General features: G+C 45.1%; 1 protein-coding gene across 1 annotated transcript; it reads right to left on the minus strand.

Moving 5' to 3' along the window:
* Window positions 1-1,127: 1,127 nt before the first annotated feature.
* On the minus strand, window positions 1,128-15,737 carry LOC311150090 (bMERB domain-containing protein 1-like; the record flags this gene model as incomplete). The annotated part of the gene is made up of 6 exons (XM_084187362.1): window positions 1,128-1,249; window positions 1,427-1,497; window positions 2,099-2,213; window positions 2,968-3,041; window positions 10,585-10,708; window positions 15,659-15,737. The coding sequence occupies 6 exons, from the start codon at window positions 15,735-15,737 to the stop codon at window positions 1,128-1,130; spliced, it is 585 nt and encodes a 194-aa protein (XP_084043488.1).
* Window positions 15,738-15,898: the final 161 nt, after the last annotated feature.

Here is a 15,898-nt window from a genome sequence, read left to right on the forward strand (position 1 = left end):
TAGTGCCTTTTGCGTCCCTTTGATATTTTAAGTAGAAATTGTTTACCAATGTTGAATTTTAAAAGCCTGTTATATTAAATGAAGTGTCATTTGATATAGACCAGATGGAGAATTCAAAAATGAAGATTTTTTTATATAAATAAAGACTTACTAAAGTGCAAAAAATCTGCATTTTGACATGTCCCTCCCTGCACCGTCTGTGACTTCTAGGAAGATTTTAACCCACTTAACCCTTACATTTCACCATCATTGTAAAGCCCTAGTTATTTTGTTGCTTTGACAAAGTCATTTCTGAAGATTATTATTTATTTCATGTGATTAGTGATTAATTTACGTCTGTCCCTCATTTTAAGGTCAACCCTGTTACGTGAACTGAACTCTGGTTTTAATATGGTGAAACTATTACTTTTTAAATATTTTTTTTCAAAAGAAACATCTAATAGTCAAATCATAGTGTAAAAGTAGGTGAGCTGGTTCTACTTTTTTGGCAATTTCCTGGTGTTCTGTGGTGGAAAACTGAGCAGGTCAAGCATAACAGGTCAACCTTGTTACCCATAGATAGACAGGCTAGACATTGTTGAATTATATATATATTTTTTGTGAAGCTTGAATTAAATTGCCACTCCCTGTTGCACACAACAAACTTCTATTCCCCGTGACAAGCGGATTTGGCACTTAACCCTAATTGCTCCTGTAAGTCGCTCTGGATAAAAGCGTCTGCTAAATGACTAAAATGTAAAATGTAAATGTAATTTAAGATTAAATCGTCAACCCTGTTGCGGTCAACCCTGTTACTTTATTTGGAACTTGATAGGCACTTATTATAGTAATTTTTGTATTTAACCTCTTGAGATGGGAAAACGTTTTTATTTTTTAATGAAGTTGAACATGTGCTCTTTATGACAGAATGTAAAAATGAGTTGAAATCTACACTTCTCAAAATGCACTGAATTGGTGCAACGACCCAGCAATATATTCACTGATGGAACACAGTCCTAACCCTACCTGTCACTGTACATATGTTTATGGTCATAGTCTAAGTATGAAAGCTCTGTCTGCCCGCTCCACACAAATAACCCCATCCAGACACCAACAAAGTGTCTCTGTCTCTCCACAGGGCAGGGAGTCTACATGACAGAGCATGTGAAGCCGCAGCACTCCTTCAGAAGGGTGAGGCCGGTTTTTGTGACGAAGGGAGTGGACGAAGTCTGCTGGGCTTTGGAGGTCATCCTTCGGTCCTCTGTGACATCTGGGAAAAAAAGAGACATCATTATCATCATCATCGTCATCGGCACCATCAGCATTGTTAATGTTGTTATCATATTTTAACTTGGTTCAATCAATGCGACTTGGACTAATTGCACAAAAGGAAGCTTCATATTTGAGCCTTGACTACACAGCACTATGGTAACACATATGCACATACTTTTTTTCTTTGAGGTCTTGGGAAATTTAGACTGTAAGAAATCAGCCATTTCTTTGTCCTCCTCTCTCTCCCTGTTGAAGGAGATTGAGTGGTGTATGCACAGTTAACAACAGGGAAAATCTTCCCACTATATCTTTCACAGCCACTGTTGACATAAAACACAGTCATACACAAGAATGCACGCACACACACACACACACAAAATTAACAAATAACCAACCAAACAACTGGATAGAGACAAAGAGGCTCACATGAACACTTCCAACATTTGTTCATATGTATGGATGGTGTGAATTCACTTAAAAAATTAATCATTTTCTCTTTATGGTTTTCTACTGTTAACATCACTTTACTGTAAATTATTAAGTATCTGCTTCCCACGTATCACCCACCTTTCTGAGAGCTGTCAAAAGTGTCACTCAGACTTGTAGTCATAGAAGCAGGGCTGCCTGACATGCAAGACAGCTAAACAAATGCAAGGGGTTGCACAGCGACATGGAGGAATGGTCACAAACTGGTTCCGATACAGTATGACTCAGAGGTGACAACTGAGTCACCGATATTAATGGTCACTAGATGCTACTTCGGCAACATGTTTAGTTATAGTATCCCTTGCCTTTAAGAACATGATGGCCCACACTTCCTTGACTTTAAGATCATGGCAGCCCTCACCTGAGCCTCTCAAACTCCACGTCATCCACCAGGAAGTCCCTGGTCTCCACCAGCTTGTGGATCTGCTGCAGCAGCTCCTCCTCCCTCTGCCGGTCCTCGTTGGATTTGTCTGTGTCTGGAGTCATACAGACAGTATAGTCATGGAGTGGTCATACAGCAGTCATAAACGGTTCATATAGTAACCATAGATGCTAGGAATCATTAAGCATTCACACAGCTCCAGTTCAAGATTAAGCACCAGGCAAATTAAGCTTAGGCTGATGGATCTGTAACCACCAGATGACTGTGCATGGTGTTGCTGTTACAATACTGAGAAAGGGGTGTGGATAGCATTACCACTGGATCTAACCTACAAAATGTGAGATAATACAGAAAGAGCTAGAGCTGAAATGTTGAAATGATAAGCTGAGATAATGAGGATGTTGTGCTCCAAATCTTCTGCTTTTCTGTACTGCAAATGTTTTATTATTGTATTTCCTAGAGAACTACCTGGACTATAAGCCCTTTTAATGGAGATATTCCCTCATTTTCTGCCACAGCAAGTGTGTGTGCGCTCTATAATGTGAATTGAACACCTCACCTCACCTCACACAGAGAGAGTCACTCTTTGAAAAAAGGTGCTATCTAGAAACGAAAATGGTTCTTCGGCTGTCCCCATAGGAGAACCCTTTGAATAACCCTTTTTGGTTCAGATAGAACCCTTTTGGGTTCCATGTAAAACCCTTTCCACAGAGGGTTCTACATGGAACCCTAAAAGGTTCTACCAGGAACAAAAAAGGGTTCTACATTGAACCAAAAAGGATTCTACTATGGGGACAGCCAAAGAACCCTTTTGGAACCCTTTTTTCTAAGAGTGTATGGTAGCCTACCTGAAACAGACACCAGCTTCTGAAGTTCTTTTTTCAGCCGTGTGATTTCCTTGCAAAGCTGAATGTCGTCCATCCTGAGGGGAAAAAATTGAGGAATCCATTTCATTCTCAATCATAAACCACATTGATATACTTCAAAGGAAATCTATATTCACAGCTGTTTCGTATGAGCCAGGGGAAGAGAACCCAGGACAAGGTGAGAATCGGATCCTGTCACGTATCGACTGTCAGTACAGTGGCTGTTCTTCTCCCTGTACCACACTTAGTCTGACAGTCAGGAATCAATCCTAATTGCTCTTATTGACAGAACAATTGAAACCCATACAAAATGCTTCAATACAGAGGATGGAGAGATTGTAGTCTTAAAGATACAATCATGCAGGCTCCAGTGTTGAGTGGACTCTCTGAAGGCACTGTGGCTTGCATGTATAGCCCCACATTAGGGTTAACACTGAAGAACACAGTCACTACAGTCAGACAGGTCCTGCTGGACAGTAATAAGGATTGTGACAGAGGACCTTCTGATGTGATCACCCTTCCCTTGGGACCACAATTGTCACGGCCGTCTACGGAAGGAGTGGACCAAAACGCAGCGTTTGTAGCGAACATGACTTTATTAAAGTTAAAGTGCACGAACGAGAAAACAATAAACAATGACGGATAGTGAAGTCCTCAGTACACAGACTGAAACATGGAACAAAAACCCACAACCCTAAGGTGAACACTGACAGTATAAATATGGCTCCCAATCAGAGATAACGAGCCGACAGCTGACACTCGTTACCTCCGATTGGGAGTCACATGACGAGACAAGACACTACAACCAAAACCAAACACAACCAAATGAACACACCCTATACCCAACACAACCAAATGAATACACCCTGGCTCAAACTACACAGTCCCGGAGCCAGAGCGTGACAGTACCCCCCCCTAAAGGCGCGGACTGCGACCGCGCCTCAATACGGGCTAAACAAGGGAGGGCTGGGCGGGCATACCTCCTCGGCGGTGGCTCTGGCTCCGGCCTTGATCCCCACCTCCTCTCCAACCCCCCAAAGTACCCCTGGTCCTGTCTAGCCCCGCTGGTCGGAGCCGGACTGACGACACGCGCCCCTGGCTTGGTGCGTGGAGGACGAACGGGCCTTACCAGGCTGACGACGCGCACCACTGCCTTGGCGCGGGGAGCAGGAATGGGCCGGACCGGGCTGACGAAGCGCACCCTTGACTTGGTGCGGAGAGCGGGACCGGGCCGGACAGGGCTGACGAAACGCACCACAGACTTGGTGCGGGGAGCAGGAACGGGCCGGACAGGGCTGACGACACGCACCACAGACCTGGTGCGGGGAGCAGGAACGGGCCGGACAGGGCCGACGAAACGCACCCTAGGCTTGATGCGTGGAGCCGGAACGGGCCTCCCCAGGCTGACGACTCGCATCCCTGGCTTGGTGCGAGTAGCAGGAGTGGGCTGGATCAGGCTGACGGCTCGCACCCTTGGCTTGGTGCGAGTAGCAGGGACGAGCTGAACCAGGCTGACGACTCGCACCCTTGGCTTGGTGCGAGTAGCAGGAACGGGCTGGACTAGGCCGACGACTCGTACCCCTGGCTTGGTGCGAGTAGCAGGAACGGGCTGGACCAGGCTGACGACTCGCACCCTTGGCTTGGTGCGAGTGGCAGGAACAGGCCGGACCGGGCTGGCGACGCGCACCGTAGGTTTGGTGCGAGTGGCAGGAACAGGCCGGGTCGGGCTGGCGACGCGCACCGTAGACTTGGTGCGGGTGGCAGGAACAGGCCGGACCGGGCTGGCGACGCGCACCGTACACTTGGTGCGGGTGGCAGGAACAGGCCGGACCGGGCTGGCGACGCGCACCGTAGGTTTGGTGCGAGTGGCAGGAACAGGCCGGGTCGGGCTGGCGACGCGCACCGTAGACTTGGTGCGGGTGGCAGGAACAGGCCGGGCTGGGCTGGCGACGCACACCGTTGGTTTAGTGCGTGGAGCAGGAACAGGCCGGGCTGGGCTGGCGACGCACACCGTTGGTTTAGTGCGTGGAGCAGGAACAGGCCGGGCTGGGCTGGCGACGCACACCGTAGGCTTTGTGCGTTGAGCAGGAACAGGCCGGGCTGGGCTGGCGACGCACCCCGTAGGCTTTGTGCGTAGAGCAGGAACAGGCCGGGCTGGGCTGACGACGCACCCCGTGGGCTTGGTGCGTGGAGTAGGAACAGGCCGGTCCGTACTGGGAACACACACCACTGGCCTTAACCGAGGATCAGGAACGGGCCGGACCGGACTGGTAACACACCTCAGTCTCTCACGCCGTGCCTCCACTACTTCCCTCCCTCTACTCGCCAATGGCTCCCGTAATCCGGTAGCCTTCTCTCCACGTCTCCCTGTGGCAGCCTCCTGCTGCCCAGCCGCCCAAGCCATGTGCCCCCCCCCAAAAACTTTTTGGGGTTGCCTCTCGTCCCTCCGACGATGGCCCTGCTGACGCCGTTGCTCCTCTCTCGCCAGGGCCTTGATCCTCCCCCAAGGTCCCTTGCCCCCGAGCATGTCCTCCCAGGACCACGATTTGCCCACCTGGGCCATCGCCAGCCTCTCGATCTCCTTACCCGGCGCTTCCTCCCATGTCCAGTCTCCTTGCTCCTGGACACGCTGCTTGGTCCTTTTCAGGTGGGTTTTTCTGTCACGGCCGTCTACGGAAGGAGTGGACCAAAACGCAGCGTTTGTAGCGAACATGACTTTATTAAAGTTAAAGTGCACGAACGAGAAAACAATAAACAATGACGGATAGTGAAGTCCTCAGTACACAGACTGAAACATGGAACAAAAACCCACAACCCTAAGGTGAACACTGACAGTATAAATATGGCTCCCAATCAGAGATAACGAGCCGACAGCTGACACTCGTTACCTCCGATTGGGAGTCACATGACGAGACAAGACACTACAACCAAAACCAAACACAACCAAATGAACACACCCTATACCCAACACAACCAAATGAATACACCCTGGCTCAAACTACACAGTCCCGGAGCCAGAGCGTGACAACAATGTGCCAGACAACCCTGCAGTTGTCCTGTCTTCTAAGGCAAAACTTCCCATCAAGCCCTCAGCTTCTGCAATAACTCCTCTATTACAACAGTAGTCAATATAACAACAGCAAATTATAGCAATTTTCAAAAGATTGCTGCTGAGTGAAAAAACTGCCTGACAGGCAGGCAGAGCTAGGAGACAGGGAGAGATACTCTAGATGAGTGTAGAGATAATGGCTTCTATAAAAAAAAAAAAAAAAAAGTGACTCCTCAAGCGATTCGAACACAGTACATTTACATGGCCAAATACATAGTAAAATGTAATGCTATAGAATTGAAGAGATTTCCCTTTCAGCTTTGTAAACATAGACATAATAACAAGAACCATATTAGCCTATCCTACAGACAGAAACCACTTCAGTGCAAATGGTGAACAAAATTAGCTTTCTCCTCTTCTCAGGTGGACTGAAATGATTGTTGGCTGAGGGTTTATTAGCTGAAACAACTCTGATGCCACAGGGCCTCTGAGAATGAGTCACTCCCCATCTCTCTGAGCTGCAGCTGCATCATATCTCATTTCACTGATTGACTCAGGTAGGGAGGTTTAAGTAAACAATACTGGTCAGACACTCTTACAGATGTGGCTATTCCCACTGGAATTCTAATGAGGCTCTGGATAACTGGGCTTTTCCATCGGAGGATAAGAGGAAAATGACCTCCTAGATAAACATGCCCTCAGGCCTTTAAGCACAGGAAATGTGTTATTATTTTCAAGCCACTTCATAGGAGTGACCAATGCAGTAGCTGCATCACAGCTTATTTGCATGGAAATTGTGTATGTGCTTTAATATGGATTCCCTTTCTATTGCCCTGTCATTGTGTCTGAAGCTGCACCCCGACATTACAATAAATCTGCCTTTCACAATAAATCACCTTGCAGTGCCTACAGCATTAAAAAGAATACACACTGAACTGCATACACCTAATGCACTGCATGCAAATGAGAGTTATCATTTAATTCCATAAGCAAACCATGTCATGTTATTCATTTTTAATTTAACTTCCACCTAAGTAGATAAGAAAACAAGCTACTTTACACATCAGAAACCTAACAGTAATTACTTTTCCACATGAACAAAGGTACATTGCTTGTTATTATGCTATCACTGTTCAGTTTCTCTCTGTTAGAGCTGTGGTCAGCCTTGAAAAGACCTTGAGCTCTGCAGCGACTGGTGTCAATATGCTCCTGTCCCTGGAGATGAAAGAGAAGGAATCACAGATACAGTAGTGAGAAAGTGAGAAAAGCTCTCTCTGTGCCGCTGTGCTCATCTACTTAACGGTGAGCAGAAGTACGGCTGTTTACCAGGCCAATAGTGATTACTGTTAGTGTAGTGTAGGGCAGGGGCGGCCTGTTCAATAGGGCGATATGGGCGACGCACTGCCAAACGGGAAAAGGAAGGGATTTTTTTTCTAATCAATTATATCACGGCAACAGTAGTTATCAGTGTTGTAATCTATACGTCTGATCTGCCACAGTGCCACACTGCCACTAAATGTCGAATCAGGCTAAAGTCGTGCTTCAAATGGCTCCCCCCCCTTTTGGGGCGATTTCAGTCAGGTTGAAAATCGCCCAGAAGTCTGTAATAGACTCCCATGTAAAATCTATTTTTTTCAAATTTCAGAGCCTTCAATACAATCTCAATGGGTGTCTGTGGGCTTGCACTTACGCGCTTTCGTCATACGTTACGTAACCATGAACGTAACTGAGAAAAGAGTGGATTGTTTGAAAGAAGTTCCTTTTTGTCGGCGACGGCGAACAAATGAAGATAAATTGGCAACGAAACAATTAGGACCTCCCAGACCAAATTTAATAATTCAACAGGTTTCTACTAAAGGCGGAAAGTCCTACACCCGAGGATTTTCCAAAAATTGGTACGAACGAAAAAAGACATTGCCACTCACTCAACTGGATGACGAGGGATACAGGCTAGCTGTCCGCCGCCACAACGATGAGGTTAGTGTTGATAATCACAAGTTTACTGGATGTGGATATGGTGTAATAAAGGCAGTTTATTCAGAGGTAAATATATCTGGAATCGCGTTCACGGACCCGTTCGTCAAACTCTTAGGGAGCTATAAATTAAGCCCCATTACTTACCATATCAGATAAGAGAAATTGCTGCAGCTACATATATTTTACATCCTGGCCCTACATAGTTCACTATTTGCATCACTTACCAAAATATTACATGTGGTCATATATGCTTGGAAAGTGGAGATGCCATAGAACGTCAAAAAAGTAAACATTGCTGGAGACACATTGCCGTTTTGGAGAAGACATCGCGTTTGCTAGCGAAGAGATTTGTTGTGGCAAATGAACTTGGGCTGGGAATTGCCAGGAACCTCACGATAAGATATATGCATCAGCATTGCGAGTCTCATGATTCTATACGTATTGCGATTCGATACTGTGATTTTATTGCGCACCATATGTCTGTTGCAGAGGGATCAGAAAGCCATGAGAACGAGTTTTGATCAGTCATGGAAATAAAAGTGCTGAAAACAAATTTGCTCCCAATGTGAAAAGATTGAGAACAAGCTATGAAGGAACAATAATGGTGTTTTGGTGCAGGTACAGCCAACTAGCGCTAAAATATTGCGATATTGTCAATACAGTATATCGTAAAGTATCACTATGTAACTCGATTTCTTTCACCCCAATCCCTCAAATTAACGGTAAATAACTGAATTGTTTGCCCCACATTTAGCTAAGATGATTAGCTAGCCAGCTAAAATGTTTTATTTAGTTAGCAGTCGCATCTACAATAGTTTACTGTCAATAACATGTCTCCAAAAATGACGTGGTGTCTCCAATTGTGTTGACATTTTACAATTGCAATGCGCATCCATGAGTATCCACTTTCTGTAGCTCAGCTGGTAGAGCATGGTGCTTGTAACGCCAAGGTAGTGGGTTCGATCCCCGGGACCACCCATACACAAAAATGTATGCACGCATGACTGTAAGTCGCTTTGGATAAAAGCGTCTGCTAAATGGCATATTATTATTATTATTAATTATTATTATTATCTGAAGAGAGCCCCGAAACATTGTGTGCAGACATTTTATGCAATAAATGAAGTAGGTTCAATCTAGTAGTTCTGATCTTCTGATTGGTCCTGATGAGTTGGGCGAGGTCCCCTGCAGGCTACTGTCACTGTTGCATTGGCTCTGAGTCGGGTTCTCTGTCTTCAAATGTTCAGCCTAAGAGAGGGGATTTTTGTGTGTGTGTGTGTGTGTGTGTGTTTAACAGTGATGATGTGTGTGTGTGTGTGTGTGTGTTTAACAGTGATGATGTGTGTGTGTGTGTGTGTTTGTGTGTGTGTGTGTCCTCAGAGCAAGAACTCGTGAGTTGGAAGAACTGAGAGGCCTATGGCGTGGGTGTTGTCCTTGGCCACCTGCTGACAAGGCTGACAAGATAGGACCCTTTTGTCCATTGTTATTGGATAGGAACAGAACTTATAACCAGCTCCTGACCTAAATAGATCTTAGCACAACATTTTACTCAACATATCATATTCCATATTCACTATAACAAATATATTTACTACGACATTAGCAAGAACCGCCACATCCTCAGCCGGCTAATCCAGTGTGTGAAGTTTTGCGGAGTGTTTGAGTTAGCTTTGCGAGGCAAAGATGAAACTGAGGGCTCCACCAACCCTGGTAAGCCAACACTTTTGAGATCAGTCAATAAATGCTTCTGGTATTGACTTATATGCTGCCCCTGTCTTCATGTTGTTGCTGGACATATCTTTTTTTAAATGTGTGTAGGTCACCTAAATCATCAGAAAAATTGCCCCTCCTGAGAATTTTTTCAGGAGCCGCCACTGGTGTAGGGTTAGTGTTCAGTAATCATACTGAATCTCACAGAAATCCCATTTACTTTGTTTAAAGTGTTGCTTATATGTAAGCTCCAACCCAGAAAGGTGAGGTCTTGAGGAGGAACAGTGAGAATATAGCCTACTGTATGCTTCAGTGCACATCTCCCCAGCAACTGGACCTCCCCATACCCAGCATCATTATCCTTTCTCTGAGTCTCTCCCCGCTCTCTCCTACACATGTCACAATAATGAAGAAGAAACATTACAGCCAAGGGGATCAGACAGAGAAAAGTATAAAACCGTTTCTTTTCAGAACAAAGTCCATGTGCAGTGTCGAGACAAAAGTGTGTAGGAGCTGAGCTGGTAGACTAATAGGAGAGCAGACAATGTGCTGCTGTCCTCTCTACACAGTATTCGCCTTCATGCACTTGGTCGCTCCCATCGCTAGATGCTGTCATATGTGGAGCATCACCAAGTCCGAGGGGAATACTGTGGAACTCTAATGAGCCCTGTAAAAACCTACTACAGTACAACCACAACCCATTCCACAAGGAGCCAGGGAATGGATGTTATGTGTGAGACTGAAAAGGCCCAAAATGTGTATCCTGTTCTTCTACCTCATACTAGAGGGCTCTGATAAATCACCAAAAGATGTCAGAAACTGAGTGTTGGTGTGGTTGGATAGTTATTTAAAAAAATGCTCACATGTATCTTAGTTCTGATTCCCTCCGTACCAGAACATCACGTATCCGCTCGATTCTGAAAAGCTCCCCTTCGATGTCATCTATTGTGATGGTGGAGTCCGCCATTGACACAATGTCTTCCTCTGCTGGAAGGGAAACAAGAAAACAAAAGTATGTGGACACCCCTTAAAATTAATGGATTCGGCTATTTCAGCCACACCCACTGCTGACAGGTGTATAAAATCGAGCACACAGCCATACAATCTCCATAGACAAACATTTGCAGTAGAATGGCCCGTACTGAAGAGCTCAGTGACTTTCAACGTGGCACCATCATAGGATGCCACCTTTCCAACAAGTCAGTTCGTCAAATGTCTGCCCTGCTAGAGCTGCCCACGTCAAGTGGCGCAGCGCAGTGGTCTAAGGCACTGCATCGCAGTGCTAACTGTGCCACTAGAGATCCTGGTTCGAATCCAGGCTCTGTCGCAGCCGGCCGCGACCGGGAGGCTCATGGGCGGCGCACAATTGGCCCAGCGTCGTCCAGGGTAGGGGAGGGAATGGCCGGCAGGGATGTAGCTCAGTTGATAGAGCATGGTGTTTGCAACGCCAGGGTTGTGGGTTCGATTCCCACGGGGGGCCAGTATAAAAAAAAAAAAATATTCACTAACTGTAAGTCGCTCTGGATAAGAGCGTCTGCTAAATGACTAAAAATGTAAATGTAAAAAAACTGTAAGTGCTGTTATTGTGAAGCGCGTAGCGCATAAAAATTGTCTCTCCTCGGTTGCACACTAACTACTGAGTTCCAAACTGCCTCTGGAAGCAACGTCAGCACAAGAACTGTTTGGCCGGTGTAGGCCGTCATTGTAAATAAGAATTTGTTCTTAACTGACTTGCCTAGTTAAATAAAGGTTAAATAAAAAATACATAAAAATAAAAACTGTTCGTTAGGATCTTCATGAAATGGGTTTCCATGTCCGAGCAGCCGCACACAAGCCTAAGATCACCATGTGCAATGCCAAGCGTCGGCTGGAGTGGTGTAAAGCTCACCGCCATTGGACTCTGGAGCAGTGGAAATGAGTTATCTGGAGTGATGAATCACGCTTCACCATCTTGTCTAAGGCACTGCATCGCAGTGTTGCGGCGTCACTACAGCCTGGGGTTCGATCCCAGGCTGTGTCATTACTGTCCGTGACCGGGAATCCCATAGGGCGGTGCACAATTGGCCCAGCGTCGTCCGGGTTAGGGGAGGGTTTGGCCGGGTGGGCTTTACTTGGCTCATCGCGCTCTAGCGACTCCTTGTGGCGGGCCGGGCACCTGCAGGCTGACTTCGATCGTCAGTTGAACAGGGTTTCCTCTGACACATTGGTGCAGCTGGCTTCCAGGTTAAGAGGGCGGGTGTTAAGAAGCACAGTTTGGCGGGTCATGTTTCGGAGGACGCATGACTCGACCTTCGCCTCTCCCGAGCCCGTTGAGGAGTTGCAGCGATGAGACAAGATCGTAATCACGAAATTGGGCAGAAAAAGGGGGTAAAAATTACAAAAATAAATACATAAATAAAAATATGGTTTGTCGAGATCGGTGTGGAAGAACTTGACTGGCCTGCACAGAGCCCTGACCTCAACTCCACCAAACACCTTTGGGATGAATTGGAACGTCGACTGTCACCCAACCTCACTAATGCTCTTGTGGCTGAATGGAAGCAAGTCCCCGCAGCAATGTTCCAACATCTAGTGGAAAGCCTTCCCAGAAGAGTGGAGGCTGTTGTAGCAGCAAGGGGGGACCAACTCCATATTAATGCCCATGATTTTGGAATGAGATGTTCGACGAGCAGGTGTCCACATACCTTTGGTCATGTAGTGTATTAGCAAGTTATTCTACTGCTACATTGGCATAGTACTGTGCATCAGCACGGAAACAGGAACAAATGACTGTTTATTCTGCTCGCGCCACCTATGCCAGCACAACATGATCGTGTCTTAGAAGAGAGAGGGAGGCCAGAGCACTTTCTCCTGTCTTTTCAAGTTTCAAGTTTATTTGTCTCATGCCAAGTACAGTGAAATGCTGAACTTGCAAGCCCTACCCAACAGTGAAGTATTTAATATCAAAATAGTATAACTAATAAAAAACAAAAACAAAACATGAGAAAAAGATTATAAGAGAGGAAGCTATATACAGGGTCAGTGCCAGCACCAAATGTACAATGTACAGGGATACTGGAGTATTGAGGAAGATATGTACACGTAGGCAGGGATTAGGAGAAAGTGACTGGTAGCAGGATAAATAAAAATAACAATAGTAAACAGTATGGCAGCAGCATAAGTGGTGGGTGGGTGTGTGCGTGGTGGTGAGTGTGTGTCTCTTCAGCCTGCCTTAATTATGGCATGTGTGCAGCATGCTTCCTGGGTTTCCTCCCCCAGTGGGACAGCATGGAGGGAACATGCCTCTGAGTGGCACACTGCCAGGCTGGACAGAGACTCAGTGGTGCTGAGACTGGGATGGCATGACGGCAGCTCTCTCTGAACAGTTGACATCAGGATATTGATACATGCCTGAGTTTAATGAACAATGACAAAGAATCTCAGACAATGAGATAGAAGACTGAGAATCAGTGACAATTAAAGTAGGAAATAGATGCTGAGCACCCACGGGCTAGTACATTTCTAGAATCTATAATGAACTGGTTAAGGTTTATCAATTAAGTAGACTTGTGCAGTCTCATTAACATTTCCTCTTTTGGCCCATCTCCAGCAGTGGTGCCAGGAGGGGGCCGGTCTGTTTCATTGGTCATAGTCTGTGAAGCGCTGTGATTGCTATCCATGATGAGATCCTAGTTTCCCAAGATTATATGAAACACTGAATATAATCATCTCCATTATAGTCATCTCAACCTGCAATGGCTTAGAACTGTCAAACACTATACATACATAAACAACATATACACTAAACTGGTGCATGAAGGTATATTGGGGAACTACAAATAAATAATTTGAAATTAGGACTAGTGATTTGCAATCAGTGATAATCATGTAGATTCCCCTTCATTTTGTCTAGAAATGCTCTATCCTACAACAGACAATGGGCTGGATAATTGGAATAAACCTTTCATTGCTCAGTGTAACGTTCTACGGACTTGCTTAGCAAGGCTGGGGATGAGTGAGAAAATTGAACATGATGGTGAGTGGAATTTGAGGCAGCTTGATGATGACAAATGACTCGGATCTCAGCAGGGGATTAAAGGCTGAGATGTCCTTCTTCAGTCTATTGGCTTTTCTTATCCAATGCTATTGTGTTCTTAGTCAACATTAGTTTAATGAGACAACTCAAAACACCTCCCAGAGTGAACTGCCCTTAAGAGTCAACAACTCCCTCTGACCTCTCAGACCTCCAGGTTGACTCCTCACCACTATGTAATCCTGCAGCCCACTGAAAGCCCAGTAATGCACCACTTACTGCTCAGCCTGCAGCTTCCTCACAGACCAGCTATGACTCATCCAACAGTGCTGCAATTGGCTCTTAATTACTTGACCTTGTCAGAAAAGACAACATTAGCTACAAACGGAGGCCAAATCACCAGGGATAACAAGGCTAACGCCATCAAAAACACACACATCATCATTAGCGTTTTAGAAGCTCCATCTAGTTTTTTCAATGGATCTTCAATAATTACGCATTCTGACAAAACCCTCAGAGCAAGCTTGGGGTCTGTGTTTTGATCGTGAGTTGCCTGCTGTATGTGCCTTCCTCCGGAGGCAATTTTCTGCCCCTATTGTGAAAATTGCTCCTGACAATTGGATTTCCAAATGTCACTTTGGATTACCAGAGCTTTACCAGGGCTCTGTGTGTGGCTGGCTATACTCCATTCCTTTTCACCTTTGTGGAGACTCATCACTGTCTCTTCCTGTGTCACCTATGAAGAGTCACTGCTAGAGGCAAAGGTGAGTGATATCCTCACACTGCATCTGTACAGACAGAATAACACAATGAGTCAGGACAGCAGCATTTCAGGGCTTCTTTTAGGATACCAGTCCACTCTACTGAGCCCCTCTGCATACCAAAAACATTAAGAGGAAGTAAAAAAAAAAAAAAAAAAACTCCTCTTCTTCAACCTCAGCTCAAACACCCCCGATTTCCATCATTTTGTCCCTCATTCTCTTTTGCCTACTAATTCCAAGCAAAGTCGCTCTTTAGGTCGCCTTGCCACCCCCAGCCTTCAGATGTCATTTGAAAGTGTACTCCCCTGCAGTCTGCACTGCACAACCAGATTACATAAAGATCCTGGGAACATTTGCTCTGTTCTATGCCTTGTTGCATTAAGTTCTATTTTCAGAAAATAAATGTCTCACTCTTAAGATCTATCGATCTATCTTTCATCACGTGTCTCTCTGTCCTGGCTATTACTTCTAAATGCAGTAACATTATCCATGGTCCATGTTCATGAAATTATTCTACTAGTACAGAAGAAGAAAAAACAGACATTACACAACAATATCAGATCACTACTCCATTCCACTCACCAATGAGTGTCCTTAACCCAGTCAAGTGTTGTTCATTTTATGATTAGCACATGGACCAGAGTAACATTTTGAGCCTTATAGCCATGAGGAATATGACAATGATACATCTGACAGTGGCTGTAAGTTAGAAATTACCTTTGTGAATTCAGTATTTTGGTCACTGGTTGACATTTCTATACATAGCATGCAGATACATACAAAGAATGTTAACATGTCCATAGAGGGGTTCAGTGAATAACCTTTTGTTCACATAGTCAAGGTTCTGGTGATAATAGGCAAATAGCCGAAGTTGTGAAACACTTTGATCTAATCTGAATTACTGCAAGTATTTCTATGTATAGGTGTATAGCTCAATTTGAGTATCATATAATCTTCATAAAAAGTCTCTAAATCACAAAACATTTTGGATTTTTGTAAAGAAAATAGTCTAAAACTGAAAGATTTCAGCACCAAGTCCTATCAAACTGAACTTATCCTCATGCAAAAAAACACAAGTAGAATAGATAATAAAAAGGTAGCCCGTATATCTACAACTTTCCATGCTATGCACTGTACATAATTAATCATTTTGCAAAGGCTCACCCTTCTTATCGGCTTTTCCATCCAATTTGGTTCGATCCAAAGACCCATATTGTTTGGAGGATTTTCGCTCCTTTTCCATTTCTTCGGTCTGAACGACTTCAGGCTTGATAATAATAAATCAGTAGCAGATAAATACCCTTAGCCTAATAGAAAATGGAATTACACGGCGCAGCCTATTTATGTGGCCATATCGAAACACCATCACCACGTGGAGAATACATGTTGAACGCTGGCTATGTA

This window comes from Coregonus lavaretus (assembly GCF_964263955.1).
Source record: "Coregonus lavaretus genome assembly, chromosome: 2".
Lineage (NCBI taxonomy): Eukaryota > Metazoa > Chordata > Actinopteri > Salmoniformes > Salmonidae > Coregonus > Coregonus lavaretus.